This window comes from Heterocephalus glaber, unplaced genomic scaffold, assembly GCF_053883595.1.
Source record: "Heterocephalus glaber isolate CG9 unplaced genomic scaffold, H.glaber_assembly_v1.0 deba00001692, whole genome shotgun sequence".
In the NCBI taxonomy this organism is placed as follows: domain Eukaryota; kingdom Metazoa; phylum Chordata; class Mammalia; order Rodentia; family Bathyergidae; genus Heterocephalus; species Heterocephalus glaber.
In genome coordinates this window covers 26,238-41,051 of record NW_028258417.1, presented here as the reverse complement: position 1 = coordinate 41,051, position 14,814 = coordinate 26,238, and the positions used below count along the sequence as shown (strand labels likewise).

Here is a 14,814-nt window from a genome sequence, read left to right as displayed (position 1 = left end):
AGTTACTTAAAATTGTTATTTCTTAAAACCTTCCTAGAATATACTGATTCACTCCATTTCATCTTTTCTACTTTCAGGAGGATTATTTCCCTCCCTCAGCATCTTGTCTTTCTGTGGAGACCCTGGAATACGAGCATATCCTTAGCAATAACAGAAACCCTACACAAGGAAGCAGCCCATAGCAAAGTAAGTTATACATGCCCTGGAGTCAGGGAGGAATGATAACAGCTGAGCTATTTGCATTAGTGATTAGACAACTGTAACTCCTATCATTTGATACCTACCACATAGTATTCTATCTATATAGATAGTAGGCTATCTGTACCCATTATCTCTAATCCTCAGGATCTCCTTATTAAATTAGTATATTTATTCTCCTTTCACAAATATAGAAACTCAGGTTCAGTGGGAAGAAGGAATTTGCTCAGATTACCAAGGCCACCATGACAGGGACCAACATGAAATCCAGGGCTATGTAGTCACACCCTGAGATTTCCATCTGTAGTCTGGCCTCAGTTAATGACTACTTATTAACAGGGTCCACCTTTCTAACCCTAGTTTAGGGTTAGGGATGCACTAATGAGGACACCATCCATGACATTATATACCAGTAAATACAAATAAAGATTTATTTTTCAAACATAGTGGCTGGCCAGAGAGGTGAACACTAATTATTCTGCAACCATGGTTGGAAAAGAGTACACAGAGCACTGCCTAAGATTTACAGGAGTGCTGATCTTCTAATTCACCTCACTGATGAGTCCATAAAGCAAGGGGAGAAGAGTCTGGCTAAGAAAGAAACACCACAAAGAAATGGGAAAGAAATTGCATGTGGTGCTTTCAGCAAATAGAAAGAAGCTAGGTCTTCCATCCTCTCCAGTTCAAGGCGTTGGGCTGCAGGGAGTGGTGCCTGTGTGTGTGCTGGAGAAGAAAACACTGATATGTTCTATGGACAGATATGGACTACCAGGGAGCATTCTGGTAACCAGGTGAAGGATGGGTCATAGGACTCCTAGTTAACTATTTTGTTCTCAGCAAAATTTTCCCTCTGGAGAGACCACTGTTGTGTGCACAGAGAACAACTAACATACTGTGGTTGCCAAATGCAAATTGTTAGGTACCAAATGAAATCATAGCAGGCCACACTGCCCGTGGCCCTCACCAGCATGCACAAACATGGTTCCTCTTCCTAAGAAATAAAGATGGACTCGGTGTCAGCAGAAATCACAAATTTATTAACTCTTAAATATATCAATCAGTCATTTACCATTATGGCAAGAAATATATACAGTATTCCATGGTAAACTGCAGTGTTTCAAAATGATAAAGATAATATATGTGTAATTCAGTCGTGGTGCAGATAACAAATCACGATTTCCTCACATCTGAATGTGGAAGACAAACTTGATCTATGGTAATACTTCAAGACCACATGCTAAGTTAAAGGTGTAAAAAAACACACCACTCTACACCTATTTTTTTTCAATATATGTATGCCACGTATAGCTGCTTCACAAAAAAGTAAAAGAAATTAAAAAGGGAAAAATGAGGCCATTACATTTCACAGATCTCATTGGCAGGTTAACATGGCTCAATACATCTAGTGTATATATTTATTTTAAATATATATTGTTTTAAATTGTATAATAATTATCAGAAAAGCTTCAACCCATCTACCATACATCCACTAGCAACAATATCTAAGGTTATTAGTAATCAACACAGAAAGGTGAAATGTGAGAAAAGAGAGAGGGTTGTTTTGTTTTTGTTTCTTGCTTCTGCTTTTAAAAATAGGCTTCTGAAGACTGCAAGTAACTATGATTAAAGTAACGCCAACAGAGATTCCATGCACTAACAGCATTTCAGGGCAGAGAAAAAGCCTCGCAGGAAATGTGTCAACAGAGGAGAAATGAGAAGCACAAAGGAAACTGGTACATTTCCCTTTTCTTTTTGTTTTAAACTGGAAAACTCTAACTCCTTGGAGGAAGATGATACTGTAACTCAAGAGGGAAGCTATAAACAGCCCAAGTAACAAAGATGAAGTTCAAAACACTATGAGAATGGAAAACATTCGTGAGCTCTCTAACTTTAGCAAATGAGTTGGTGACAAGGCAGGAGGGGCCCTTGTAGCCCCTAAGGTGGAAAGAGTGAATTTGTACAGAAATCCCAGTGGCTCTCAACATGGTGTACCCTGGCAACAGTCCCAGTAGGTGAGGCTCATTAGTTAAGTAGGGACATCCTTGCTGTTAGTGCAAGTTCCAAGGATTCAAATACCTCCAACATAGTTAGAACACCTACGTCCCAACGGGAACTTAAGCAGAATTGAAAAACCTTGACTTAAAATCTTGAGCACATTTTGTTTGAAATGATCAAACATGCTAGTTTAGCTCCCTCCAAAATGCTTTGATTTTTATTTTTATCTTCATTCAGCAAATTGGATTTTTATTCTTTTCTTACACCCTATCTATCCACTCCCCCCCCAAAAGGAACAAAATAAAAAGAAAACTAAACACTGAAAAGTCAAAAGAAAAATAAAAAAGGAAGCAAACAAAAGGAATAAAGAAATAAGATAAAATTAAGAAAACAGAATAGATTGGAGAAAGGAAAATCAATTCAGTGAATTCACCAGAACAGTGTGAATATGTGAAAGTGAACAAACTTGTAAATTATGAGTCTTTCCAGTTTACACAGTTTGACCAAAAACAACATGGCTTTCAATGGCAGCAAATCAACCAATTCTTGTTCTTACTTTCATATGATATTTTTGTCTACTCATCAACCCACTTTCATCATGTAACAGCAAAGCTTTCAGTGAAAACCACCCATTTTAACCAGGGTCACACCAGGAAAATGAAGGTATATTTTTTAACCTTAAAACAAAAAACAAGCCGAAATAGATTAATGGCAAAAAGTTTTTAAAAATTTACATTTCTCTTACAAATTGTCATTCAGAGAACAATAATTTTTTAAGTCTGTTATATCTTGGCATAAGCATAGAACCTTGATGAATATGTTGTACCTGGAATATTGTGGAATTCCTTTGTCTGATCTCCCCTCTAGTTTGCCAACAGTCACTGAAGTGTGCATTGAGTATCTCCACTGTGGAAGTGTAAACAATATACAAGAAGGAATAGATGACAAGATAATGCATCGCATATGCAATATGTGGAGGACCTTCACAACTTCATGCACTCAAACATGCATGAAGAGGAGAGGATGGCTGAGGGAATCACCTGGGTGCCTTGTGAACAGAGAATGTAGAAGTGGCACTGTGGATGATTAGCTGGAAGGAGAAAAAAGAGGAAGAAGTAAGTTACATTATCTCACAAAATGTCACCAGGGTGCTTTGCCACAGATGTGACTAGGCTATGACTTTATAACTCAGTTAAACATCAGACAACAGTATATATAAGATGTCTTTGTGATCATTATAAAACTAAATATACCCTGTTAAGTAAAGACAATATTAAAATAGGAAATCAGTGTTATTTCTTTGTTCTCACAAAACTAATCTAAACATAAAGAGAAAGGGTCCCAGACATCAGTTACATTATTAAATCTAAGTATACATTTTGAGCAATCATATTTATTGAACAAATTTAATAGGTTAATATTATCATTTGGTTGAATGAGAATCAAAGTTCAAGTTCATCCTTAGCTTGTGTGTTACTCTTAGATTCCTTGAAAAATCAAAACTTGAAATTGATGCAACAAGGAACATAGTATCAAAAGTGGAGAAAACATAATTATTCTTTATTATTTATTTATTTTTGAGACAGGGTCTCGCCAAATAGTTCAGGCTGGCCTCATACTTGTTTTGATCCTCCTGCCTCAGCCTCCTGAATACTGGTATTACAGGCATGCATTACCACCCTGGGCTACAGAAAAATATGATTACTCTTATTTAATCCTTTCAAATAACAGCTGAAAGCACTTTTTTTTTTTTTTTTTTTTTTTTTTTGGTATCAGGGATTGAACTCGGGACCTTGGGCTTGCAAGGCACATGGTGGAACCACTGAGCTAAATCCCCGGCCCTGAAAGCACTATTTTTAAAAGCTTTTCTAGGGGTTAGTCTTTGAGCAGGGAAATATTCACAACAGCACCACACATATCTGGATCCTAATCCAAGTTTAAGAAACAAATCTTTAAAAATTACATGGGCATGGATTTAATCACAGTCAACTTTCAGTTATCCTCCAGAATCACCTACTTTGTGTGCTTTAAATTTCAGCTTTACTTCTTGTGGCCTGTCCTTAGGTCAACTACCATTACCTTCAGTCAGGCATAGCCAGTTTATCTACATATTAGTCATAGCCAAATGCTTACAGGAATTGCAACTTCCAGAAAAATAGTCAGACACCAAAGGATTCTGAAGCTTAATACAATATTAGTCTGGATAATTGAGAGTTGTCTGAATCATCTCAGACATAAGCAACGTTTGATTTAAAATGACACAATCCAAACACTGAAAAGGGGATAGACCTTTAAAATAAGGGTTATGCTGTAAAATAGGGCTGATAATCAAACTTTGGGGCTCATGCAAAACTGCTATGGATTTGCAAAGATCTTGTATTTCATGGACAAATTCAGAGCACAGATCCTCAAAGGGAAGGAAACAGCCACGTAGCTTCTAGTCACCAGCTCCAATCACCAGTGTCATGGAGCAAGGTGCTAATTACAAGACCCACATATGAATCATTTTCAGGCCTTAGATATTTTGCTACGAAGAGATGCCTCTTGAGACGCTCTCATTCACATTTGGAACATAGGGTGGCCTATTAAGGCCCACTTAACTCCCATGGCATAAAAGGAAGATTTCTTAAATAGGGTCTATCTCATTGACAGTTGAGAGAATTGCAGAACAACCTAATGCCCTGGTACTGTAGGAATGTAATCCTCTCTACAGTAACTGGCCATTGTAGCTCTATGGGGTAAAAAACACACAAATGCACAAAAGCTAGTGTCTTCATTATCTTCATATTCCTTTTGTATTTTTTCTTAATTAGATGGCTATTGTTTTGGAATGAATTTCAAATTATTCTTTTATGTTTGTTTTGTCTTTGTTGATTTTTTTTAAAACAGATCTAACAGTGACATTGTTATTAATGCTATGGAGAAGGCCTTTAAAAGCCACTGTGGTAAGAAGTCTCTGGAGTGAGTTGAATAACTGTTTGTATGAACTTGGTCAGCAGTGAGCAGCCAAACTTCTGAGTCTAAAGTCCCCTTCTTCTTTTCTTTCTTCTTCTTCTTGTCCCACATCACTCATGAAATCTGTTTCCCATTTGTATTCAACTCTTTACTCCAGTTGACACTAGTTTTCCTTCTCCACAATGATCTATTGCTCCTTTGCTTCACATGCTCCTTTAGAAATCTATGTCTCCAAATGCTACTTGTCATTTAAGACCTTGTCCAAAATCTCTTCTATGTAAAGTGTACATTCAAACTATCACTACCAGTTTGCTACAGTGTTTAGTGATTTCACTCTAAAGTTGCGTGTAAATTTTGAAATTCTGTTCTTATGGTGCCAGTGATTAGCTGTTTTCTAAACAAGAATAAATGTTCCTTGAGGGTAATGTCTTCTGCCTCACACAGGTGGAACACAGGGGACATGTATAGTAATATTGGCTTAATTATTGACTGGAAGACAAGCATGATGTTTTAGATAGAGTGGTGAGGTGAGAACACATCACAACACCTGATACTTGCTTTTTAGATGTTGTGTTACAAATTTTTCCAAATGTTAGTAACTGAGGCCAGGGAGGTAATCTATGAAGCACAGCGCCCAATACCCCATAGGCTATTCTGGAAACTTGGCTCTATGCTTTTTTCTTCACATTCCCTTCTTTTGCCTACTGTACTTTTTACACAACCCTATGACATCAGCCTGATACAGCAGTTTCTAGTTCCCATCTAAAACTAGTATGGATTGCTTTACGGCAAGTTTCAATCCCCAATGGCTGTGCTGACTGATCTTCCCAGGAAACTGCAGATTTCCTATGGAGGCCTTGGTTACAACCACCAGCACTGAATAACATACACCAAACTTTTAACAATGGTAGAAGGAGCTGACCATGGTTATATTGACAAAAAAGCTGACAGCCTGGGAATATTTACTTGATGGGTACGGTGGGTGACCCTGAGCGATGAAAATGAACATTCTGCCACTTTCCATCCCGGCGGTGCCACACACGGGTCTCTTCTGATTGCATGGTCTTTGGCATCCCGCTGCCATCCATGTACTGTGTGAGCCTAATGTATGCTATGCAGGCAGCATCGTCCCCTACCAGATGCACATGGGGGTTCAGGATGATGGTGTGGATTGGTTTACTGCTTTTGGACAAAGCTGAAAGAAAACCACATGAAAATAAAAAAATTAGTTTCTATGTAAAGTAAACCAAAACCAGTAATAACTTCAGTAGCAATCACATGAATGGGGTGCCACTCATTTACTCCTTAGTTAACTAAAAGTCTAATTATTTGCACTAATCTAATTCTTGACACTGTACAAAGGATAAAAATTAGAGAATAAAAGTAGATAGTTTTAAAAATTTCTTTTACAAGTACTTTTTATGGTACTCTGGGAAGTTAGCTGATTGGGGAAAAGCTAAAGAGATTTATGTATTCATAAAGGGAAGTGTTAGAAGCAGAAGTTGTCACACAAATAGAGGTGGAGAAGGTCTGGCAAAGGCGCATGAAGTAGTTTTGGGATATTCAGGGGATAACTTGCTAAGGCAGCTGACAGGATAGCTTCGGAGTGGTGCTGGGTTTTGTTGGCTGGTAAAGAACATGGGACAAAGGAAATATATCAGGTATCAACCATGGAGATCAATACCTCCAAGAAAGACTGACCCTAGCACAAATGTATTTCTGTATCTCATCCATGTTTCTTCCAGGCAGCAGAGTCCATTTCATGATATTTTTTCCATTAGTGATCATTTACTATAAATCCACAATTTGGTGTTGGCCATGGACCCTGGTTCTGACCTTGTATCTGTCTGTGGACTAAGCAAGTCCTCATTGGGCTCTAGTTATTGGTGTTTTAAAAGTGACTACCCATTCTATATATTAATTGATCACAAGATAAGAGGATTTAGTGTACATTACTTATTGATGATGTTTCTCTCTTAGGTCAATGACACAGGTTGTAGTATTTTAGCTGTTATCCAAACATGCTTTGCACTCTCAGAAAACAGCTATTCAAATTAATCAGAATATTATCATAGTCACATAGAAAGAATAACTCATTATAAAGAATATGTACTTATGGAGCATAATGAAGTGTTATGCTGAAATGTTAAATATTAAAATAGTATTTAATGGGTTAATAAATGATTTTACTAGAGATGAGATAGTGTTGCTTGAGAGTTGCATGGAGGTGACATTCTGAGATGCTATCAATCAGAGATGTAGAATACTGGAATATGACAACGTTTACTGAAGCTTTGTTAAGATGATTTTATCATATAATTTTTTGGGTTTGCAAGCCTAGTATGTAGAAGGAAAAGTAATTAATTCAGTACACCTTGACTTAAAAAACCATGCCAAGATCTCACTGCAAAAAAAAAAAAAACTGAATTCATTTCACTCATCATGTAAATACAGCATCTAATGTCATTAGGGGTAAGGAAAAAAGAAGATGGATAAAGGGATTTACACTGTTCTTCAGGATCTGCAGGAGCTTTTCAGAAGCTTCCCTGAAATGTGGCTGTTTCCTCTGACAGCTTTTAGTGGGCTTTTAGTGGTCAATTCGCAATTAAATTTGCAATTAATTTGCAATTTTAATTCACATTTACCTGATTACTTAGCTTTGTTTATATTTTATTTTGAAAATAAGTACCAAATATGCTTCACAGTGCTATTCTATGTTGAACAATTGAGTATGCTGCAATTCTTTAATCTTTTTTATATACTAACCATTTTATAAAATTTGAAATAATATACTTTTTGTAACATTATATAGCTCATTTTATACATTCATGGCACTTAATGGATATATTAGCAATTCAAGCAACACTGTTTTCTTTTGTAGAACTAGGGATTGAACCCAGTATCTTCTCACTGAACTATGTCCCCAGCCACTTTTAAAAAATAAAACATATTTGAGCCAGGATCTTGCTACGGTGCTAAACTGGCCAGGCTCAGTGAGGTCCTCCTGCATGAGCCTCCTAGAGAAGTGGGATTATAGGAACACACCACCACACCTGGCTCAACTTTACGTTTTGTGCAAAGGCAAATATTTTTCAGGACAACAGAACTTTCAGGTCTCATTATCTATGTATCTATGTATCTAATACCTATCTATATACCTATACATATAATTTTCAACTCCAAAAAATGTTATGGTGTAAAATGTTGGATGAAAGTAAAAATTCTCATGGTAGAAAAAAAGCCAAAGAGTCTGCAAATTAGGGAGAAATTAAAAGGAAAGTTGAAAGAGGTCTGTTATTGAATTCAGAAACCAATGTACCATTTTCAAAGTAGAATCGGTGAAAGTCCATCCCTTCCACTAAGTTTCCCAAAGCTTCAGGTTCAAAGGCAGTAAGGCCTGGGTCACAGATTTTCCTGTAAGAGAAAAAATAAAGAAAATAACCAATAAATAAATGTTGTAATATGATTTGTTTCCTGTGTAAATATTCTTATGAGACAGTGAAGAAAGAGCCTCTAAAAATCACTAAAAATATAAAGTTTCAACTGAAGACCTTGGTTGGCAAGGTGGATTGAGCAACAGATTACAAAAAGACATTTTGCAGAGAACTCTGAGAGGGACAAACTAATGTAACTGGTTCAAGCCTGAGAGTCTCCCTTTTAAACTTTCTACTTTTTCTGAGGTGAATTCTCCAGTTTTTATACCTCTTGACTTAAGTTAATAATTTTTAAAACATTTTCTAAGTCCTAGTTCAAGTCTAAGAAACACTCCAAGTCTATCTTTCATTCTAGAACTGAATACTTTTGGAATAATTTTTGATGGATGATATCTTCTACAGTCACATCAAAAATCTATATTATAATTTCCTTAAAGAAGGATATCACATCTTATACTTTCTGGAAATATCCACAAAATTTAATTGAGCTTGAATCTAATGTTTACTTTACTTTCCAAAGAAAAATGATAGACAGTTCAAATAATAATTTACCTTTTAATTCCAGAAATAGAAGTCAGTAAGTATATACAAAATTCTAAATATCTGGAGAACGCTAATGGTATTTCTCTGGGGAAATGTATGGGTCAATTTTATTCAATAAAGAACTATTACACATCTACATGTAGCAGATATTCTTTGAAGCAAGCAATTATAACATAACAATTAATACCAGAATAGAAGTTAACCCAAAGTGCTCAAAAACTGCATTACCTATAGACAGTAAACAGGAAAGATTTAAGAGAAAAAGATGATCTGAGTTGGGCTTCTAAAGATAAGGGAGAGTTTTCCAGGTGTGTGGAAGGTGAGGGGCAGTAAGGGGACAGCACACACTGTGGTATACTACTAAGAAAGCACCAAGTATATTTGTGGACTGATATTTAGTTGTTTGATGTGTTGAGAACTGGGCTATATATGCAAGCTTCATAGACGAACCAAAGAGGATCATTCCCTTTGGTCAATGATGATCAGGGTAGGCTTCTCAGAGAAGGTGGCAAAATCTGGATTTTGGAGAACTAGAAGGAGTTTACAGGGTAGACAAAAGAGTACAGCTCAAAAAATTTTGACCTATTTGCCAACTTTCCCCAAAGGTCAATACAGTGGATGGGGCCCTATGTAATTTCATATGGAAATTCCCTTTTTAGAAGGCAAACTTTTTAAACTATTCAACAGAAAAACACATTTCAAAAGTCTAACTTAACAATGGTTCTTCAAAGTGCAGGACTGTTCACAGAATGTGGGACTGGAGATCTCTACAGAATGCTTTTAGGGTAAGAAAGCATAGTACATATCTCATGTGGTAAGGGAGGCCTTAAAGGCAGAGGTGAGGGTAGGATTATAAACTTTGCCTCACACTGCTTGTTATACAGGTATTTTTATGCTTGAGGCATATATATCCTCTTAGATATATATATATATATATATATATATATATCTCCATCCTAGATAGATATATCTATAGGATATCCTAAATATGCAAAGGCAAATATTTTTCAGGACAACAGAACTTTCATTTCTCATTATCTGTCTATGTATCAATGTAGCTACATATGTATCTATCTATTTAATATCTATCCATATACCTATACATATAATTTTTCACTCCAAACAAAAAATGTTATGGTGTAAAGTAGGATATCCTAGATATCCTATAGATATACCTATTTAGGATATATATATATATATATATATATATATATATATCTCCTTAGGTATATAGATATATATCTTAAATATATCTTATCTTTTATATATATTATCTTTAAGAAATATCTGTATCTATATATCTATATCACAGATAGACGTAGATAGATATAGATATTTCTTAACCTCAAATCCACATTTTAAAAAGCAATATGCTTTTCCGTTTTCTGTGTCTTTTCACACATGGACTGCTTTCGCTGGAATGTGATTCTCTCACATGGCCCTGAGGGTGTTTAGGAAGAAATTTCATTTACAAAGAAATCCTCAATGCTTGGATGGGAAGTTGGCCTGGTGCTAATCTTAAACACACTGATTTTCATTTATATAAAACTACTGTTGACACCTCAAATTTGCTGTTAAATACACATGAATTCAGATACACTGAAGAACCCATGCATGGAGAAGAAACCTCTACCCTGGGTGTGAAAGTGAAATGTGAGTGCCTATACTCACGTGTAAGCTTCAAAGTCCCTGTTGTTTATTGCTTCGATCAGTTGTTCAGTGACTTTGATAATCTCTTGCTTTCGTGCTAAAGGCAAAAATACAGCATTGGGTGAGAATAAAGAATTACAGCCATAGAAAATATTACTCTAATAATGCTACTTTCCTTAAGCAGGGTGTTAGCATTTATGATACATGATGTTACTTTCTCCATAATCCTGCTGTGCAAATTGCAAAGAACAATAGCATCTACCTGTTCCATGAGTCCTTAGAAACCAGATTCTTGGGTCTCTTAGCCCAAATCTGCAGATTCAGAGTCCATTTGAACAGGGTGCACGGGGAACCCTGGGCACAATTTACCTTTCGGAGTCTCAGTAAGGCTACATTCTATTGGTTAGAAAGCAAGTCACCTGGAAGATCAGTTTAGTTTTTAGTATCTTTATCACTTTGACTGACTTTCTGAACACTTGTGTTCACCAGTAACAAATTGCGTTATTTAAAAAACTAATCTTAAACTTGGCATGGCGATATATATCTGTAATCCCAGCACTCTAGGAGGTCAACACAGAAGGATCACAAATTTGAGCCCCATGCAGGAAATTCAGTAAGACTTTGTCTCAAAATAAACGTAATAGAGGTCTGCCCACACCCTGCCGAGGTCCCCAGTCCCGCGGAACACGCCGAATCAGCCCGCTGCAGACAGGCAGGTCTGTGCACACCCTACCGAGGTCCTGAGTCACGCGGAAGACACCGAATCACCCCACTGCAGACAGGCAGCCACCTGATTCCAAATTACCAAGGCGCAGAGGACACCAGACCACCAGACCAAGGTACTGAGTCCCACTGTTCCCGGCCCAGAGGTAGGGGCTTCTGAGCCGTCGTCCCACTGCTCCTGGTCCAGAGGAAGGGGCTTCCCAGTCACCATCCCTCCCGCTGCTCCCAGCCCAGAGGAAAGGGCTTTTAGGCCACCTTCTGTCCTGCTGCTCCTGGCCCAGAGGAAGGGGCTTCGGGGCCACCATCCCTCCCACCACTCCCGGCCCAGTGGGAGGGGCTTTTGAGCCACCATCCCACTGCTCCTGGTCCAGAGGAAGGGGTTTCCCGGCCACCATCTCTCCGGCTGCTCCCAGCCCACAGGAAAGGGCTTTTGGGTCACCAACCCTACCGCTGCTCCCGTCCCCTGTCCCACCTAACCCAGCTCAGAGGAGGTAATCCATGCAGGCGCTAACAGCACCCCACCCCAGTCGAAATGAAAAAACACGTAAATAAGTCTCAAAACCAGACTTCCAGATCACCTACAGCAACCTCAAAGGGAAATGAGATGGAACCCTCTGATACTCAACCACCTGGACCCACTGAACTGGCAACAAAAGGGGATCTGGAAAAAATGAAATCAGAAATAATTTCTCAGATAACAGGAGAAATGGTGCCCTTAGTGCAAGACATGATTAATAAATCTAGAGAGGAGCTCAGGAACATGATGGAATCCCAACATAAGAAACAAAAGGAATCCATAAAACAGATGCAAATAGATTTCCAGGACATGAAAAACTCCATTGAAAGTCTACACAGCAGAATGAGCCAGTGTGAGGACAGAATTTCAGATACAGAAGATAAGATTGCAATTAGTGACCAGGAAAAGAAATATTGCTTCAAAATTATAAGGGAACATGAGAAATCAATCCAGCAGCTGCTAGATGATGCCAAAAAGAATAACATAAGACTGATTGGGCTCAATGAAGAAACAGGAGAGAGTGCAGATGACATAAAAAATCTCTTCACAGAAATAATGGCAGAAAACTTCCCAAGCAGGGGAAAAGAGCTTCACATACAGGTAAGTGAGGCATATAGGACTCCAAATAGCCTTGATCAAAAAAAATCTACCCATAGGCATATAATTGTTAAGATTCCAGAAACACAACAGAAGAACAAAGTTCTTCTGAGAAAAGAAACAAATCACATACAAAGGAAAGCCCATCAGAATCACAGCAGACTTCTCAACACAAACCATCAAGGCAAGAAGAGCTTGAAGTGACATATTCCAAGCCCTAAAAGAAAACAGCCTCCAACCCAGATTGATGTACCCTGCAAAACTATCTTTCAAAATGGATGGAGAAATAAGATACTTTCATGACAAAGAGCACCTTAGGAACTTCGTGAATACAAAACCAGCACTCCAAAGAATTTTACACAATAGCCTAGGAACAGACATTGAGGATCACAACCCCAGGAAGCAAAGCAGAATGAACCCATCTGGCATGACAAGAAATTAACTGTAAAGGGGGAGAACCCAACAAAAAGAAAAAGTCATGGCAATGAAAAGTCAATACGTTTCAGTTATAACAATCAACGTTAATGGTCTCAATTCACCAATCAAAAGAAATAGACTGGCAGAATGGGTCAAGAAGCAAAATCCAACAATATGCTGCATACAAGAAACACACTTAATTCAAAAGGAAACTCACAGACTGAAAGTTAAAGGGTGGAAAACAATACTGCATGTGACAGGAACCCGAAAAATAGCAGGAGTAGCTATCCTCTTGGCAGATCAAGTAGATTTCAAACCAACACTGATTAAGAGAGACGAAGAAGGACACTACATCCTTGTAAAGGGAAGAATCCAAGAGGAAGAGATGACAATCATAAATATCTATGCACCAAACACTAGTGCACCCAACTATATAAAACAAATACTAACGGACATGAAAAGCCATATAGGCACTAATACAATTGTAGTGGGGGACCTCAACACCCCACTGTCACAAATAGATAGATCAACTAGACTAAAAATAAGTAATGAAATACTAGAACTCAATCGAACTCTTGAACAAATGAACTTAACAGATGTTTACAGAATCTTCCACCCCACAAAATCAGAATACACATTCTTCTCAGCTGCACATGGGTCATTCTCCAAAATAGACCACAAACTCACACATAGAACATGTTTAAGTAAGTGCAAAGGAATTGAAGTTATCCCCTGTACATTATCAGACCATAGTGCGATGAAATTGGAGATCCACAGCAAAAGAAACAAAAAATTTCATAAACACGTGGAAATTGAACAACACACTTCTGAATAACCAATGGGTCACAGAGGAAATTAAAGAAGAAATCAGACAGTTCCTTCAATTAAATGACAATGACAATACAACATATCGGAATCTATGGGACACAATGAAAGCAGTCTTACGAGGGAAATTCATAGCACTGAATACGCATATTAGGAAAACAGAACAAGCCCAATTAAACAACCTGATGCTGCACCTCAAGCTTCTAGAAAAAGAAGAGCAGGACAACCCCAAAGCTCATACAAGGGAGGAAATTATAAAGATCAGAGGAGAAATCAATGCAATGGAGACTAAGAGAACGATACAAAAAAATCAATGAAGCCAAGAGTTGGTTCTTTGAAAGAATCAACAAAATTGACAAACCCTTAGCCAACCTTGTCAGAAAAAGGAAAGAAAAGGCCCAAATCCATGCAATTAGGAATGAAAAGGGTGAAACTACAACAGACCCAGCAGAAATCCAGAGGATCATCAATACCTACTTCCAGAACCTATACGCCAATAAGATGGACAACACAGAAGAAATGGACAGATTCCTACATACATATGAATTACCAAAGTTGAACGAAGAAGACCTAAAAATTCTGAACAACCCAATATCAACCAATGAAATTGAAAATGTAATTAAAAACTTATCAACTAAGAAAAGCCCGGGCCCTGAAGGCTTCACTGCTGAATTCTACAAGACATTTAGAGAGGAACTGCTGCTGCTACTGTTTAAACTCTTCAATGAAATTGAAAGGGAAGCAATACTCCCAAATTCATTCCTAGAAGCAAGCATCACCTTGATCCCCAAAGCAGAGAAAGACCCAACTGAAAAAGAGAACTATAGGCCAATCTCACTAATGAACATAGATGCAAAAATCCTTAATAAGATAATGGCAAACAGAATGCAGAAGATCATCAAGATCATACACCCTGATCAAGTGGGATTCATCCCAGGGATGCAGGGATGGTTCAGTATA

General features: G+C 37.7%; 1 protein-coding gene and 1 long non-coding RNA gene across 3 annotated transcripts in view; one reads left to right on the top strand and one right to left on the bottom strand.

Moving 5' to 3' along the window:
• The window catches only part of LOC147821782 (uncharacterized), a 28,618-nt gene extending 28,369 nt beyond the window's left edge, over positions 1–249 (top strand). The window contains exon 3 of the long non-coding RNA XR_015446554.1: positions 78–249. This is a non-coding gene — a long non-coding RNA (uncharacterized LOC147821782). The remainder of the gene's footprint in view (positions 1–77) is intronic.
• Positions 250–1,214: 965 nt separating this feature from the next.
• On the bottom strand, positions 1,215–10,999 carry LOC147821781 (calcium/calmodulin-dependent protein kinase type II subunit delta-like). 2 transcript variants are annotated; one of them, XM_087199304.1, is made up of 5 exons: positions 10,797–10,999; positions 8,468–8,562; positions 6,115–6,343; positions 3,234–3,283; positions 1,215–3,099 (listed from the first exon to the last, which is right to left on the bottom strand). In XM_087199304.1, the coding sequence occupies exons 2-4, from the start codon at positions 8,496–8,498 to the stop codon at positions 3,280–3,282; spliced, it is 264 nt and encodes an 87-aa protein (XP_087055430.1). In that variant the 5' UTR covers positions 8,499–8,562; positions 10,797–10,999; the 3' UTR covers positions 1,215–3,099; positions 3,234–3,279. The 2 variants fall into 2 exon arrangements, with proteins under 2 accessions (XP_087055430.1, XP_087055429.1); XM_087199303.1 differs by having other exon boundaries at positions 1,215–3,283; positions 10,797–10,998.
• Between the last annotated feature and the right edge of the window lie 3,815 nt (positions 11,000–14,814).